Below are 16,615 nucleotides of genomic sequence, written 5' to 3'. Positions count from 1 at the left end.
TTCACTTTAGTTGTCAACCAATGCTCACCAATCAATAAATAAAACAATCTAGCGGCATAAAAACACTACTCAAAATGGACCCCTAGCTCTCGGACTATTTAGGCATGTCTCACAAGAAACATTGCCGTATTACTTAAGATAACAACATACATACATACATATGAAAGTTTCTGATCCATTTTTTTTAAACTTAATCGAAACAATTTTTTATGTAGAGGAGTTTTTACTAATGTTTTTGCATTGAATAATCATCCAACGGTTTTTGTACTGATCTTCCGGATAAGCCGGCCACACACACAGAGGGAAGAATGTGCAGTTAAAAGTGTACACGCTTGTCCTAAGTTAAACCCGTACTGCGTACTCTCTGTGAGTACACACACACTACTGCTTCCCCGTCAGTTGTGCAGCAAACGTTCATTGTGATGGTGACCAAAAAGGAAATTTGTCTGATAACAGTGGCGTGCCCCTGTATTGTATTCACGAGACATATTTCGTAAATCAGACAAAATACGGCCGCCACTGAATTTTAACTGAAGCATGCAGATACTTGTCGCCACACACAGTAAGTTATCCCCGCGCGGGTTTGAATGTGCACGCCAAAAATCAAGACAGTCTTGATTCCAACAGACTTGAATGCGCGTGCCACATTCTTCTCCACACACACGGAGTTTTAACTGTACCCCGTGGCGTGTGCATTCAAGTCTTGACTCTTCCCTCTGTGTGTGGCCCCCATTACAGTACCTAAAGTGTAATCTAAAAGATTCTATTTTTTTAATAAATGATTTATAGTTTGAGAAGAGTTTTTTTTTTTAATTGAAACACCAAGGGCACTTTTAACCACATTAAACAACTGTAAGCAAACGAATGCAATGAAGCTTCGTTAAATCAAATATGGACAACGAAGCAAAACTTTTTTTCTATCAGTTAAACGTAAGTATTTTTATTTTTACAATGTCATGCGTAGTTGTCCATGTGTAGTACGGATGTATGAATTTCATAAAATAATTTACATTCTTATTCACTATGAAAATATTGTCAAAAGTTAAACTGTTGCATATTATATCTTGATAATTTTCATCAAGTCCCTTTAAAATTTCAAATCAATAGGTATTTAATTTTTTTATTTTCTAAAAACAATAAGAACAAGATTTTTGTTAATGATTAAGAAACATAACTTTTTAATGTTTTTCACCATCGTACATGCCCACAAAAATCTTCAATAAATTTTCTTAGAGATCTATTAAACTACGAGTGCTTTAAGAGATTGCCATAAACAACCCCAAATTGAATACAATAATAGACCTATTTGAGACGCAGATTCTTAAAATGCATTTTATTCTATTTCCATTTCAGTTCTTCATTATACACGGTTATAAATGTGTAATTAACTACGTCGCGTAAGCGATCTCAAAACATAAATGTAATTATTTTATGAATTTCATAACTTAGAAGCAAATGCACGGGTTACATCAATGTTACGATTGAGTTAAAATGATTATATTATGGGGGTTATTTTAACTTTCTTTTTAGATTTAGGCCAGTTATGCAATGCTAAAAATAAATTTAATTATTTTTCTTATTAGTACTTGTTTATAGTTTTAGTTGTTAAAACCACAACTTTTAGCATATTTACAAATATGTGGTGCGACTCTACTGATTAGTGCAAGGTTATTGAAATAATTACCATATCCTAAGTAACTATCGTCAATGTTACACATGACTAATGTACACTTTACGCTTCAGAAAGCCACTGTTGCGCGCAGGGGATGAGATGCCCGTGTCGTGGCTGAAACAGTGACACCACCACATGCATGTTAAACTACCACCTACCATTCTGTTTATTACAAATAAGGTAACCCACTTCAGTTATTCAAGCAAGAAAAAAATATTTTTAGTAAAAAAGATAAAATACAAAAAATTACCTTCGCCTTCTGGAAAAGCTTTGACCTGGTAGACCAAAATAACCTCTCGGTAAAACCATTCGAGCATTTCCTTGAGCGGGCCTGGACCCACCATGGGCCATTAGGTTAGTAAGGTGAGCAGCATAACCATCAATCAGGATTGTTGCTTGAGCGTGTTGTTTTTTCGATGCTTTTCCAACAATGAATATTTGTTTTGGTTTTAAACCAACAGAGGTATATACACTTATGTCTTTACTACTACCGTACGCAGAATGAATGATTACACCATGATTCTAAAAAAAAAAATATTTACAATACTGGCCCTATAGAAACTTTGAACTGCATTACTTGTATCAAATTATTCAAATAAGCAGCTTTGTGACCTAACGGATCGGTTGAAAGACCATCAGCAAAGGATACGAGCCCATGAGGAAAATTGTGTTGCGACAACCAAGAAACAACTCTTCGATGTTGCATATCGGGTCTGCCCGTTATGTATACTATAAGGTAACCCAATTCTTGCCAGTGCCTTGAATGACTAATTCATTATTTTTATTACTTAGAAATAAAAAAGCATCACCTGACTACGTCAACTGCCCCAGCTCTAACTTTCGGATCTCTTCCAGTCACCGACATGCTCGCAGTGAAAGATCCATCAATACTAAAGACCACACATTCAGTTTTAGGAGGAACTACCCCCATAAAAAAGTCAACAGACGTATGATCACCTCTCACAACCATCTGCGGTCAATTAGGATAGTAAAAATATCCAAATATTATCGTCACTTTTTGATATTTTACCTTAATAGGATATAATCCATAACCAAAAGATTTCTCCTCTGGAATTGTATGAGTGACTCTTCCGGTTTTATCTGTGACCGCTGTGGCAATTTGTATCCACTCTCCAACAGACACATCTCTCATTACATGAATATCGACTTTTTCTCCGGTCAATGTAACCATATCTAATGGGCCATACATGAATCTTGCTGTTAACACTTGAGGAGCCCCTTCTCTGACGATAATGTCATTGGCTCGATGATTAGCTGTAACATTCTGAAGAAAACATAAAAGAAGAAAGATCTTTATTCATAATATACTTTCACTTTAACTGATGTTCTCTTCTTTATCCACTTCTCCCTTGGTTGTCCAGGTTTAAAACATAATTCTCTATCCTCAACGCCCGATAATGGTGCTGCTTCAATTCCACCGACTTGCCTTAGTATAAAAGCAATTACGTCACAACTTTCCCAATAGCTAGCGTGGAACAAATGCGGTAATGCGTTTGTAGGAAAATTAGATAAACCCTCAGGGCAATATAAAGCGTAATCCATTCTTTTTCCACCCCACCATTTTTGTTGTACTATAAATACAGGTAATATACTTTCTAAGTTACAAATTAAAATAAAATAAGCAACATATATGTGAAGATTATGAATGAAAATGTTACGCATAGAATGTCTAATTTTATGTCCTTTAAATTTAATTATTTAAAAACATTAGTGTTACTAATCTACAGTCAAGAATTTTTTGTTTTGCTTACACATATTTTTCAGAAATGTATGTTAGAAAATGATGTTTTTTTTTGTAATAGCTGTCATTTACTGTTATTACTGTAGTGTTATTTCATTGAATACTCTATTAGTATAGCCGTGTTTTTACTCATGTCTTTGCCAGTTACAATTACAAGAAGTTACACAGAAACAGAGAAAGAGCAGAAAACAGCAATAGACTGGCAACACTACACACAGAATTTTCTAATACTTACAAGCATTAATTGCTTGAAGAGGTAAATTGTCAATTAATCCAGAAACAGTACTTTGAATAGAAACCTCAGATAAACGTCTATGTTGGGAAGAATCGCTAAACATCTGAGGATTAGTTTGAAGAATTTCAACTAAAAGAGTTGAAAGACATGTTAGTACAGATCGCGATGTTTACAATTAAAAAGTTTCATACTCTAAGTGTATGCTTCAAAATAAGTACAACATTCCAATACTTGGAGGAAAAGTGAACTTACGCAAATGATAAGGTTGACCATTTCCCAGAGGATACTTGGCATATCTAGCCACATTAACTGGTGGCAATATTGAAAATCTGGCTGATAAAAGTGGTTCTAGGCGTGCAGCTACTGGATCTGTAGGATGGAACAAATTGTAAACTTGAAGACAACTTGGACGGGTTATGATACCTAAAATTTACATAATTGTAATGGAAAATAAAAATAAACTGTACTGTACAAACTAGATTTATCGTCGGTGGCTGCAATCTTTCTGTAAGCTAGAACTAATGCCAAAGGACTACCAAACATAAAGAAATCTGTTGTTTCAAAATCAAATTTTATTTGATTAGATTGTTCACTAGTTGATGATGATCTCCTTCTGGGAGATGGTGCTGTTAAATAGCCTGTTTCGTTTATTTGTACTTCATCTGAAAAAAGAATGTACAATCAAAATTTTAAATAAGAAGAAGTCTAATATGCCAACCGTCCCCGATAGTTAGGTTGACTTTTTTAGATTTTGTAGTCCATTCCAAAGTATAAAAAATTTGCTGCTAAGGATTGAAATCACCCCCCGAAAATCAGATTTTTTTAATTTTTCACTTATACCTCGAAAACTGAAAAAGGGCGAAAAAGTTTCAATGTTCTAGAATAATATAAAAACGAAAAAATTTAATTTGATAAACTTATTTCCAAAAAACATTTTTTTTTTTTTGGTAATTACAGCATCTCTTATTTGCTTTCATTTTTCTTATCTTCAAATGTATAAAACAAAATAAGTAACACTTATTATTTGACTGAAAAATAAACATTAATTAGTATATTAAAGAACGAGTTTTATAAGGATTGATTTGGCGCACGAGTCCCAGGTGTAGAAAACGACTCGTAGGGGACGAGTGCGCCAATACCCTTATAAAACGAGTTTTTTATGTTATTTTTTAGAATTTGCACCCGTTTTAATTTTTAAATAAAAAAAATAAATTTTCAAATTCTAGGGAATTTCGTATTAATTGGTAATTCAAGGTAACGGATGCAACTACATCTGAAACAGATGTTAAAAAGTAGAGTTAGAACATTAATATTGGAAGTTTTTTGGTGTAATACACTGAAATATTGATAAAAATTTCATTAAAGTACAGTGTACTTTTATAAAGCCATAAACGACTCCTACTGACTGACGTTTATAGACGTATTATAAACGCAAATTCTAAAATAGTATATTATATTATAAGTGATAGAAATGCATTATTATACAAGAGTGATAATTTTGACCGACGAGTGCGCTTGCGCACGAGTGGGACACTTCTCAGAAGTTTCATAATGGCATTTCGATCACGTGTGATATACGACGTTTTATCTTACAGGTGCAACTATTGCAAAAAATCCAAGAAATGAAGTTTCATTTAGGTAAAATGACAGCTGTACTTTATCTCACTTGTGATTTAAATTTGACTTCTGTCACCGAAAACAATGGTCAAAGGTAGCTCAAAAACTCCACCTGTAAGATAATAGTATATTATATTATAAGTGATAGAAATGCATCATTATACGCGAGTGCGCTTGCGCACGAGTGGGACACTTCTCACGAGTTTCATAATGGCATTTCGATCACGTGTGATATACGACGTTTTATCTTACAGGTGCAACTATCCAAAAAATGAAGTTTCATTCAATTAAAATATTCACCTATAAAAATATAATAGTATGCTTGTATGTATATGTATCAGTTTTCGCAGTTACCAATGATTGTCATAGTTATGAAATAAACAATGTCGTTGTTTTTTTCACAATTTGTAAAACGTTATTATAAAAATGGATGTTTTACCGGAAAATATCCAATTAGACGTGGAAGTTGCCGTTTCCAGTTTGTTTCCGGAAAAGTCGAAACATATAGACGAAAAAGAGTATAATCTGTTCGTAAAGTGGAAGGCAGATAATTGTTTGGTAGCTAACACGGAAGATATTTTATTGGCATATTTTGTTCAAAAGGTAAGTTATGTAGTACCTATCTACCTTATGTATTAATACATGTGGTATTTTATAAATACATAGTCACGAAAATACAAGTCGTCATCTCTTTGGGCGCAGTATTCAATGCTGAAAGCTGCGCTAAATGTGCATGAGAATGTGGACATAGGGAAGTACAACAAATTAACCGCCTTTTTGAAACAACAACATGTTGGTTACGAAGCAAAAAAATCATTGATTTTCTCAAGGGATGAAATCGACAAGTTCCTTCTTAACGCGCCCGATGACACGTTTTTATTAATCAAACATTTACATTTACATTTGACGTATGTCAACGAGGTATTAAATTTTGGCATAATTTGTTTAGCTTGTGGCTGTTGTCGCAATTGCTGGTGGCTGTAGATGCGATGAATTAGTAAAAATGTGTATCACTGACATAGAAGACAAAGGCGATCTCCTCCTGATCCATATTCCTTTCACAAAGACCCATAAGAAAAGGTCTTTCACAATGTTGTCTACTGGATTTGGAATTAATCCTATTAATTTATATCGCAAATATATTAATTTGCGCCCAAAGAAATTGAGTACAATGAGACTATTTCTTTGTTATCGAAGTGGAAAATGTACGGTGCAACCCGTTGGCATTAACAGTTTCGGAAAGATGCCAGAATTGATAGCAACATTTTTGAAGTTAGAGAACTCCAAAATGTATACCGGACACGCATTTCGTAGATCGGCTGCTACTTTGTTGTCTGACTGTGGTGCTGATGTGAGAACTCTGAAGTGTTTCGGTGGCTGGAAGAGTGACACTGTCGTTGAGGGATATGTGGAGGATTCTCTACAAAATAAAATTGGTATTGCGAAAAAAATTCTTGGAAATGAGAGTAGCAGTTCTACAAGTATAGTAATAAACCATGAAATCACGATTGTGGAACAGCACAAGAAAGCAGGTTTCAATGCTGATAAAGAAATCTACTTCAACAACACGAACTGTACTATTAATGTTACCATTAATAAGAATTAGAGATTTTGTAATTGTTTAAAGTGTTCAACTAGTGTGTAAAAAATTTGAATAAATAATATTCTGTAACAAAATAGTATTTTCAATACAAAATTACAAATTTTAATTAAAACTGACAGCTGTCAAATTTACTCACTTGTGAGTACTTTATCTCACTTGTGAATAATATTTGATTTCTATCACCGAAAACAATGGTCTAAGGTAGCTCAAAAACTCAACCTGTAAGATAATAGTATATTATATTATAAGTGATAGAAATGCATCATTATACAAGAGTGAGAATTTTGACCGTCGAGTGCGCTTGCGCACGAGTGGGAAACTTCTCACGAGTTTCATAATGGCATTTCGATCACGTGTGATATACGACGTTTTATCTTACAGGTGCAACTATTGCAAAAATCCAAGAAATGCAGTTTCATTCAAGTAAAATGACAGCTGTCAAATTTAGTCACTTGTGAGTGACTTATGTCAAGTTAAATGGCAACTGGCAAATTAACTCACTAGTGAGTACTTTATCTCACTTGTGATTAAAATTTGCCTTCTGTCACCGAAAACAATGGTCTAAGGTAGCTCAAAAACTCCACCTGTAAGATAAAAAAATTATTTCTATTAGTATGTAGTACTAAATTTTGTTTTCTTAATTTTCCATCTACGCATCTTGTGTGAGGCAACGAAAATTTTTCTTATTCGAGTTGTTTCGCAACATCTTTCAGTTTTTGAGTTTAGACGAAAAAGTATGCACCTCAACGGCTATTTTTTGTGATGATTTATACTTTGACGTGGACTACAAACTACATATTAAAAAAATCAACCTAGGTTCTAGGGGAAGAGTAGGGTAAACTTTTTTGTTAGTTAGAGGTAAAGTCAAAACGAAACATGACATCACGTGTTTTGCGCAGAAGACGAATGTAGATCAGTTGAATTCAGCTTACGTATATGACAGTGGCGGAGTCAAAAATTTTCTTTTCTTTACGCTATAGAGGGTGTTAAGGGAATGTTCTGAAGATGAAGATAGTTTTTATTATTCTATTAGAGGTTCTACAACAAAAGTAGATGATCTCGGTGTAGAAATTTCTTTCATCAGATGAAGAAGAAAATTGAGTTTTGGTTAAGTTTTTGCCCCTAAACTAACGACTATATGATACGCCCCTGTCAGCGGTAAATTAGAGAACGCGCATTCTAAGCTCCGCCCTGGCGCCCTGTCATGTTTCGTTTTGACTTTAGCTCTAAATGTAGCACTGTGCTGGACGTACGGTCGGTGGACAAATAAAACTGGGACACTTAAAATGTAATCTATGTAAACCAGACCATTGAATTGTCAATATATTTGTCAGTGTCTATATACAGGGTGTTTTTGAAATGCGTGCAGAAATTTTAACCACAAGCTACTAGCCAGTAGCTCGTGGTTAAAATGAAGCCTCATGTAGAACTCGGAAAAAATGTTTAAAAGATTCTATGTCAAAAAATAAAATGACATTTATTTTTTGAGCTACAATTTTTTTCAATTGCTTTTAGTTTTCTACGTTGTCCCATAACCTCGTAGGTAAAATTTCAGCACATTTTAAAAATACACCTTGTATATCATGTTTTATAAAACGTACACCAATGCGGTTTCCTTGTTTTAAAGCATATTTCCTATAGGTTACTTCGCATTTTGATAAAGCCGTAATTAAACGATGCAAATTTGTAAATTTTGACTTATGTGATTGTCATTTTTGTCCCAGTTTTATTTGTCCATCGACTGTACATATGTAAATTCTTTCAATTCTCTATTCAACAGTGGGTTGATTTTTTAATTCCAGCCACGAAACAAAAAATCAAGCAACTTGCGGATTGAGAATTAAAAGCCGTTTCAAATGATGTATCAAATGACCTCCCCTGCTATTTGAAATTTCATAATTGAATTCAATTTTTGTCCGATGTTAAAATAAAAACTGGTGGTGTTAATATTTACCTCTGTGATAATTGTCATTATCTAAAATACTATTTTCACTGCCATGTCTAGACTGATACTTTGTAGTCCTACATAGAGCATCGTACGCTAATATAGAGCCAATGGAGTCGGCCACGATACATACTTGTCCAGAAAAACCTTGGCCTTCTTCAGACTTTAAAAATTCTAAAATCATATAATTTAGGACATTGCACTGCAACGCTAATTTGATATGAACCCTGATAGGTAGTGTTTGCGGCATTGATTGTCCGTGATACAGTTTCATTATAATCAGATGTTGAAGTTGCCAAAATTGGAATAGCACCAATCGGAATTGAATCGTGTGTAATTTGAGGTACATCAATACATGACGGAGAAACATCGAAACTATATGGACTAAGACTAGAAGATAAAATTAAAACACGATTAACTTTGAATTGTAAAATCAAAATTTTACTTTTAAATATACCTAGACAGAATTGCAAGGCCTTCTGTACACATTGATGGGCAAGATACTAATCGTATTGTAATATGACCTAAAAGCGAAGGGTAATGCTGACGTATAACTGATTCAAATGCTCCACGTAAGGTGGTAACATCAGACTTTTTTGCAGCCATATCAATGTTTGCATCTAAAACGCTTCCCGCATGAAGCACTAGTAGTAATACTGTGGTATTGCATGGAAGATGTGCAGGAGACGCACTTGGAGACTCTGGGCATGAAGCATCCAAGGAATTTACTTTTCCTCTTTGCATGAGTTTCCGATTGCTTCGTTCGCTGGCGACCCGTTGAAGGAATGTTGGTGAAAATATGCTGTCATCTGTTAAACATTTCAATTTCATTCAATTCAAGATCGTTCGCATCATTATTTACACATCAGTTTACCGTTATTATCGACAACAACTGTTGGTGAGGTAGTGTCATTGTCTTCTTCTGTTAAAAGATCCAACGAACTCCATTTGGCCAGAGATGAAGAGTCTGTTGAAAAAATAGTTATTATACTCGTTTCTGTTTGAAATTATTTATATACAAGGTGATCAAGAAAGATTGTTTGAATTGGCAATACAATTAAGAACATTTTCCTTATTCGACTATTTGTAACACTACCACCGTAGTTATGTTTTGTTGGCTTATTTGTAGAATGCAGATATGTGACGTAGGTACAGTTGGTTGCAGAAAAACAGGAAATGACATTTTCCTAATGTAAATTTAATTTTGTCCATTTGTCCATTTGAATTTCGACCTGTCTCGTAAGACGATTTCACACTATGAAAAGATTGTACAAATGTGCCAATTTTATTCTGATGGTTCCGGTTTTTTTTGCCACCAACCTTAACAGTAATAGCAACAAAATAGCAGCAGCATAATAAAGGTAGGTACTGTCATCTTGACGTTTCCATAAATTTTTCATTTGTTGCTTTGATCACCAACTTAAATCAAATAAAATATTGTATCAAGGGGCCTGTGCGGTGCCTGTGTCATTAGCATTTTGGGTTGCGTTTACAAAAATTACATTAAAGTATGTATAATATGTGTTGATAATGGAACTACGAGTAGATAACTAGATAGAAAATATTACAAACATATTAGGTTACAAAAATTAATAAATGAAGTAAAATAAAATAGTTAAAACGAAGAGCTTCCGCAGTTGTCCCATTTAATAGAGTTTCTTATGTTCATTACATACAGGGGTATTCACGAGTAATAATGGGCCTAACAACGTCCCGACGCAACCAAATAAACATATTTCTCAAACGAGTAGATACCAATTGATCTTTTTATTTTTTAATTAATCCAAGACTGCTTAGACAATTTCCAGTTGTCGTAATGTCGTTATGTGACATCAAATCTAAAATGTACAGGACTATAGTTCATTTGTTAATGCTGTAGAAAAAGTCAGGCAGCCAAATATACACTTTCAATAGTTCACTATATTCCTATTTCAATTTTGTAAATTACTTCAATCCATGATGGCATATGCCACAATAAATGCATTAATGTCAATTTGTGTTAATGTGTCACAGGTATTAATTTAAAGGCTAGTTTGGTCAAGAGTTTTTATACTTGATTATCGATGGGCTGCACAGAACAAATTATGTTCAACGAAAAAGTAAGTCGGCCTTATCTGTATTCGAAAAAACATGATTTTGAACATTTACAAACATGATTATTGATTATACACCTTGGAGAATCTGATGACGATTCGGATTAACCGGAAGAATTCCAAGATGAGAGTTGATTTTTTAAATCCATAATATGTCTGAGTTATCGTTAATTATTGTTTCTGTTTACTAAGTTACTGCTTTTTTATTCATGAATTCTAGATTAAACACATTATTAAACAAGTTTTCTCATTTCAATTAAATTTTTTATCGAATGTCAAAACCTTGTCAGACTGACGGAGATTTTGACAAACAAAATTTTTAGCGGCATCGTGGATCCATATCAATTATAAATGAATTTAAGGTGTCTAGGCAGCCTTAATGACTGTATATTGGGTTGCCTGACTTTTTCTACTGCATTAAAAAATGAACTATAGTTACATAAGACTTATTTGTGAATTTATTTTGTACGCAACCAAAAATACTAATAACGCCGACCACTTGATACCGTTTATAATGTGAAGTGGTATACTGGGTGCCCCAAAATTATGTTCGTTTTACCTCAAATAGCGTGCGGCAACATGGCTTTGATTTTTCCCTCTCATTTCCATGGATACAACAAAAATGAAATATTTATACAGACTATTGGGATGCATAGAATGTTATTAAATGTTCCCACATTTAGTGTAATGAATAGGTCCATATCTTCTACAAAAAAGAAGAAATTTTTTTCAAACATTTTAACCCGATATCTTAATGATTACTTAACAACGTACAACTACGTTGTACCGCGAATTTTGGGGCACCCAGTATAAGAGAAAGGCTCGATCCTGGTTCCTAGAGGAGTTTTTGAGAGTTAAATTTGCATTGGCAGCCTGGTTCCCACAGACTTTGTGAAGCAAATGCAAACAAACCTAAATAGTTCGCATAATAAAGGCATAATAAGGGCTCTGTTATCGGGCCGTTATTATTCATAATCTTCATCAATGACATCACTGATAGTCTGACCTCGGCATCGCTGCTGTACGCGGACGATCTCAAAATCTATAAAATCATCAAAACGCAGCTGGATGTATTTGATCTTCAGGAGGATGTCAGAAGAATTGAAAACTGGTGCGCACGCAATGGTATCAAACTCAATGTTTGCAAATGCAAGGCAATGTGTTTCAGCAGGAAAACTGTGCCCTCCGTTCCTTATTATTCATTGGAAGGGGAGCAGCTGGAAATTATCAATGTCATCAAAGACCTGGGTCTCTTTTTAGATTCCAATCTATCGTTTCATGAACATTACGACTTCTTGATTTCTAGGGGAAGAAAAATGCTGGGATGTTTACAGAACAATTTCTTGAAGTATTTGAAATATAAGCTGAGAACTCAAATATCAATTTTGATGATTTGCACTCTGTAGCCGCTTACATGTCTTTGCCCTCACTTAAAACCAGACGGGATTGTCACAAGCTGTGTTTTCTACATAAAATAATTAACTATAATGTTGATTCTTCTGATGCTCTGCTTCGTATCGGCTTTAATGTTCCTTTATGTAACCTCAGACACCCGAATTTGTTTCATGTTTACTGCCATAAACACAATTACTCCTACAATTCACCCTTGAATAGTGCCCTCCGCCTGGCCAACCTTTAGTGTAACGAATTAGACTTCTGTGGAGTCTCGACAAATAAGTTCAAGAGTGATTGTAGGAGACTTCTGTGCAAGTGATGCATTTTGTTCCCACTTTTTGTTCTTGCTAATGCTCCATGTGTGTTTTCTTGTAATTGCTTTCTTGGCGTGAATAAACTATTATTATTATTATTATTAATATTTATAATTTATTTTTATTTAAACACAAATAGTGCCAATTTTGACAATAAAAGTGCAGCCAATTATCAATCGGAAAACGCCCCTAGGAACCAGGATGGAGCCAACTCTATTTAATATATAGTCTATTTTTTTTTCAAAGAACTACCTACAACACCGCAATTTACACCCAAAATAGAGCCGACAACATTGTACACTTTTGACATAGGGTGAAAAATCTCATCATATAAAAATTGAGGTCAACTTTAAAGTTGACTCAAGTTGCAAAAAACCAATTTGGATTTGCAACAGCAATTTTATGGCATCAGTCGTTTGAAATTACTTTAAAACTGTACTTATATGGGAAATATTCAATCCAAACTATGATTTTCAGGTCCTTTGTGCCTTTATTTGGCTCAAAAATATTGAAAAAATGCTGTTGCAAATGACAAGTGGTTTTTTGCAACTTGAGTCGACTATATTCAATTTGGAGTCGTTTATGGCTATCTCTTAAAGCACTCGTAGTTTGATAGATCTTTAAGAAAATTTTTATCAATATTTCAGTGTATTATTGTCATTTACACCAAAAAACTTCCAATATTAATGTTCAAACTCTACTTTTTAACGTATGTTGCAGATGTAGTTGCATTCGTTACCTTGAATAAATACTAGAATTTGAAAATTTAATTTTTTCACATACAGGGTCATTATAAATTATTGTCCCATCGCAGTTGGCGTTAAAAACCCACACAAATTTGGGATGTGCCACTAGCTTCGCACCGTTAGACAAACTACAACTCGGACAACGTAGTTTGATACTTGAGATGCACAGATAGAATGAGAAATCTGAGTTGCAAGAAAGACCGAAAATCCTCCAACGGCTTCGTTTACAGTGGGTCTCTCTCCACTACTTTCCACAATTTCACTGCGCATCCATTTCCAAAGTATCAAGACCTGTACTAGACAAATTTATACTACCGCCAGCAGCGCTACCTATCGGCGATGCTAGTCTCACTCATGTTATAAAGCTTGCGGCACATTCAACTGCGTCACCAACGCCTACTGCGATGAGACAATCATTTATAATGACCCATTGACCAATCTCTTTTAAAATCAAAATTACACGGTAATAATTTAATTAAAGCATATGCTGTTCCATTGGTGACCTATTCTTTTGGTGTTATAAAATGGTATACAATGACAATTACAAATTATATTTTGATCGCACAGTCTTAACTGACATTCATATTCAGCATAACAGCCCAGACTAGCTGTTTATGCACCAAGGGCGTTACAACGATGATTACGCCCGGAGAACGATGAATCCAGCTCGAGGGCTTTAGCCCGAGAGATGGATATCGTTCAATGGGCGTAATCATTCGGTGACGCCGTGGTGCATACAAGATTTTATTTTTCACTATACGTGTTCTACAAAAAAAAAAAGGCAAAATGGCAATTATGAATTGATGACGGCGTTATGGATTCATTACGCCCGCTTATTCTTATTACGCCCTGTATTATTCCCCGGTTGTTATGAACATGTTTACGTATTTCGTAACCTAGGAGTTATCATGCAATTATACGAAAGTGAAAAATAAATTATTATTTTAAATAAAAAACAAAAGCAAGCATATCTTTTAGATATAGCTGTTCCAAATTCACACAATACAATATAACACAATACATATAACACAAAAATTAATAAATATTTAGAGATCTCCGTTGCTATGAGAAATCTTTGATGTTTAGAAAAAAAATCGATTTTACCACTTATAATTTCAGCAACGGGAATAGTACCGCAATCTCTTTTTAAAAATTTTAAAATTCTGGATTTAGGGAACACATTGGTAGTTGAAATTCAAAAAATATATTATTATACTCATGTCATATCGTGAGGAAGTTCCTTAACACTGACACAGAACATAATATAAAAACACAACAAAGTCAAAATGTGGAGGCGAGACGCCGGTAATTATGTTCATTAGCACTGCACTATTACTTGATAGTAATATCCGTAATAGTGTATGTACTCCGGCAAAATTGCCGTGCCGCCGGGAGGTGGAGGGAAATAAATCTGACATATTTTACTTACCTTCACAATCAAAAAATTCTTCATCGGAACCAGAATCTGAATCCCTTCCTAAACTCTCTATCCTCCAGTTTGCTACTTGCAAATCAAAACTTTTAACAGAAGACGAGCTTGGCGAGTGTAGTCCACGTGGTTGTTGCCACTTATCATCACGCCTAAAACCATACATAGGTATTCAATAGAATAAATGTGAATCTTTAATACATAAAATTACTGTTTGCTGTACGTTAATTACGCCTGGCAATTTATTTTTAAAACCACTGATAAATCTGATTTAGATCTAACATTTTTCACTCTTCATAAACCTTAAAAGAAAATACTACCCCAAGCAGTGTCCAAGGGTTCATACTGAGATATTTGAATGCATTTAGCATTTGATGTTTATAGTAAGATGGTAACACAAATTAGAGTAATCGGTTTGGCAAAAAACTGTTAACATTTGAAAGATGAAACATGTATTTGCAAAACAAGACTACCAGCAATAATAGACAAAAGAATAACCGTAAATCATATTTTGAACGACTTACTTGAAAGACATCGCTGTATCATCTTCTGGCGAAATATCAGCATCAGAACTGACTGCTGTTTGAATTAAAGGAATGTTTGAATTTTTTGACATTAACGGACTGTCTTCTGAAACTTCTATGCTACCCAATGTTGCGGCCAAAGTTTTAACGGGATCTTCTTTGGGTGTACTGTTATTCAAATTGTCATCTTCATCTAAGAAAATATGATGCATTATTAATATTAGAGTAAAACAGTAATGATTCAAGTACACATATTTCCTAACTTTTAAAAATTAACTAAGTATTCGAAACTGAAAGAAATATAAACTTAATGAGTCAAATATATCAAAATGTGAAGTTTTACAACGATGTTTTAGTAAATAAAAGCTTCATTTATGTATCTTCTCTACTGTTTATGCAATAAAGTATAAATATTTTGATAGTAACGCTAAATATAGAACTTCAACCAGCTTTCGAGAAAAACGATTCAAATATTTTTAATTATACTGCATATAACTTGATGCCGTCAAATTTTTATAGAAAATATATATATTTTTAATAAAATAATTTTTTAATACTAAATGGAAAAAATATGACAAAGTTCTTACCGATTTCTTCATCTTCCAGTTGTCCCATTTTTCGTTTCAATGCAAGTTGTGTCTGTTTTTCAATTTCTCGTATATCTTCCATTGTTAAACCGTGCCATTCATCCTGCCATGCCCACGCTTGTCTGTGAGCCCTAAGCATTGTTTTTCGAAGAGCTATACACAAATGTTACAACAATGACAACAATGAGGACAACAGTTTTACCTATATCATGTATAAACTTTTCTATCTTGGTCTGCATTCCCCAGTACCGAAATTCAACTCTACATAATTTATAAGCGCACATTAAAGCTTTCCCATTAGGTAGGGGTTGCGGTTTTCCTTGCACCTCTTTCCAATATTCTTCCAACCAGTTGTCCGATAGAGGTCCCCTCCCTGATTTTTCCGATTTATAAAAAGATGGATCCTCACTTTTTAAGTAGTCGGCACCATATAACTGATCTTTGACTACATTTATCACATCCACAATTCTATTCCTGAGATCACTACCCGTCAAATGAAACACATTTTCTTGGTGCCCATTATCTTCATAATAATAGGTTTCAATTTCCAAAGAAAATTTTTCAACAAAAGGACATGTGTATCTGGTTTTAGTGTAAGGGTAAGCATTCCAGGCTTCTTCTTCAACCATAAGTGCTGTTTTAGGAAGAATACCTTTCAGCCAGCCTAAGAAGAAATTACTTTTAGCTCTTTTT

At 34.1% G+C, this 16,615-nt stretch overlaps 1 protein-coding gene across 5 annotated transcripts in view; it reads right to left on the bottom strand.

Annotated features, from left to right (window-relative positions):
- rdgB (retinal degeneration B) overlaps positions 1-16,615 on the bottom strand; it is a 44,475-nt gene that overhangs the window by 14,851 nt on the left and 13,009 nt on the right. For 2 of the 5 annotated variants that reach the window (XM_069050788.1, XM_069050798.1), the window contains exons 4-19: positions 16,125-16,586; positions 15,923-16,075; positions 15,336-15,528; positions 14,812-14,963; positions 9,697-9,801; positions 9,292-9,643; positions 9,061-9,224; positions 8,844-9,008; positions 4,146-4,331; positions 3,922-4,092; positions 3,670-3,798; positions 3,002-3,264; positions 2,703-2,957; positions 2,482-2,642; positions 2,250-2,430; positions 1,923-2,194 (exon numbers count right to left, since the gene is read on the bottom strand). In XM_069050788.1, the coding sequence (XP_068906889.1) occupies positions 1,923-2,194; positions 2,250-2,430; positions 2,482-2,642; positions 2,703-2,957; positions 3,002-3,264; positions 3,670-3,798; positions 3,922-4,092; positions 4,146-4,331; positions 8,844-9,008; positions 9,061-9,224; positions 9,292-9,643; positions 9,697-9,801; positions 14,812-14,963; positions 15,336-15,528; positions 15,923-16,075; positions 16,125-16,586 (3,364 nt within the window). Of the gene's footprint in view, positions 1-1,684; positions 1,787-1,922; positions 2,195-2,249; positions 2,431-2,481; positions 2,643-2,702; positions 2,958-3,001; positions 3,265-3,669; positions 3,799-3,921; positions 4,093-4,145; positions 4,332-8,843; positions 9,009-9,060; positions 9,225-9,291; positions 9,644-9,696; positions 9,802-14,811; positions 14,964-15,335; positions 15,529-15,922; positions 16,076-16,124; positions 16,587-16,615 lie in introns of all 5 variants that reach the window. The other 3 variants (XM_069050814.1, XM_069050806.1, XM_069050820.1) reach the window with 3 other exon arrangements.

Source organism: Tenebrio molitor, chromosome 1, assembly GCF_963966145.1.
Source record: "Tenebrio molitor chromosome 1, icTenMoli1.1, whole genome shotgun sequence".
Lineage (NCBI taxonomy): Eukaryota > Metazoa > Arthropoda > Insecta > Coleoptera > Tenebrionidae > Tenebrio > Tenebrio molitor.
The sequence above is the reverse complement of the archived record's forward strand: the minus strand, read 5'-3'. Positions and strand labels throughout refer to the sequence as shown.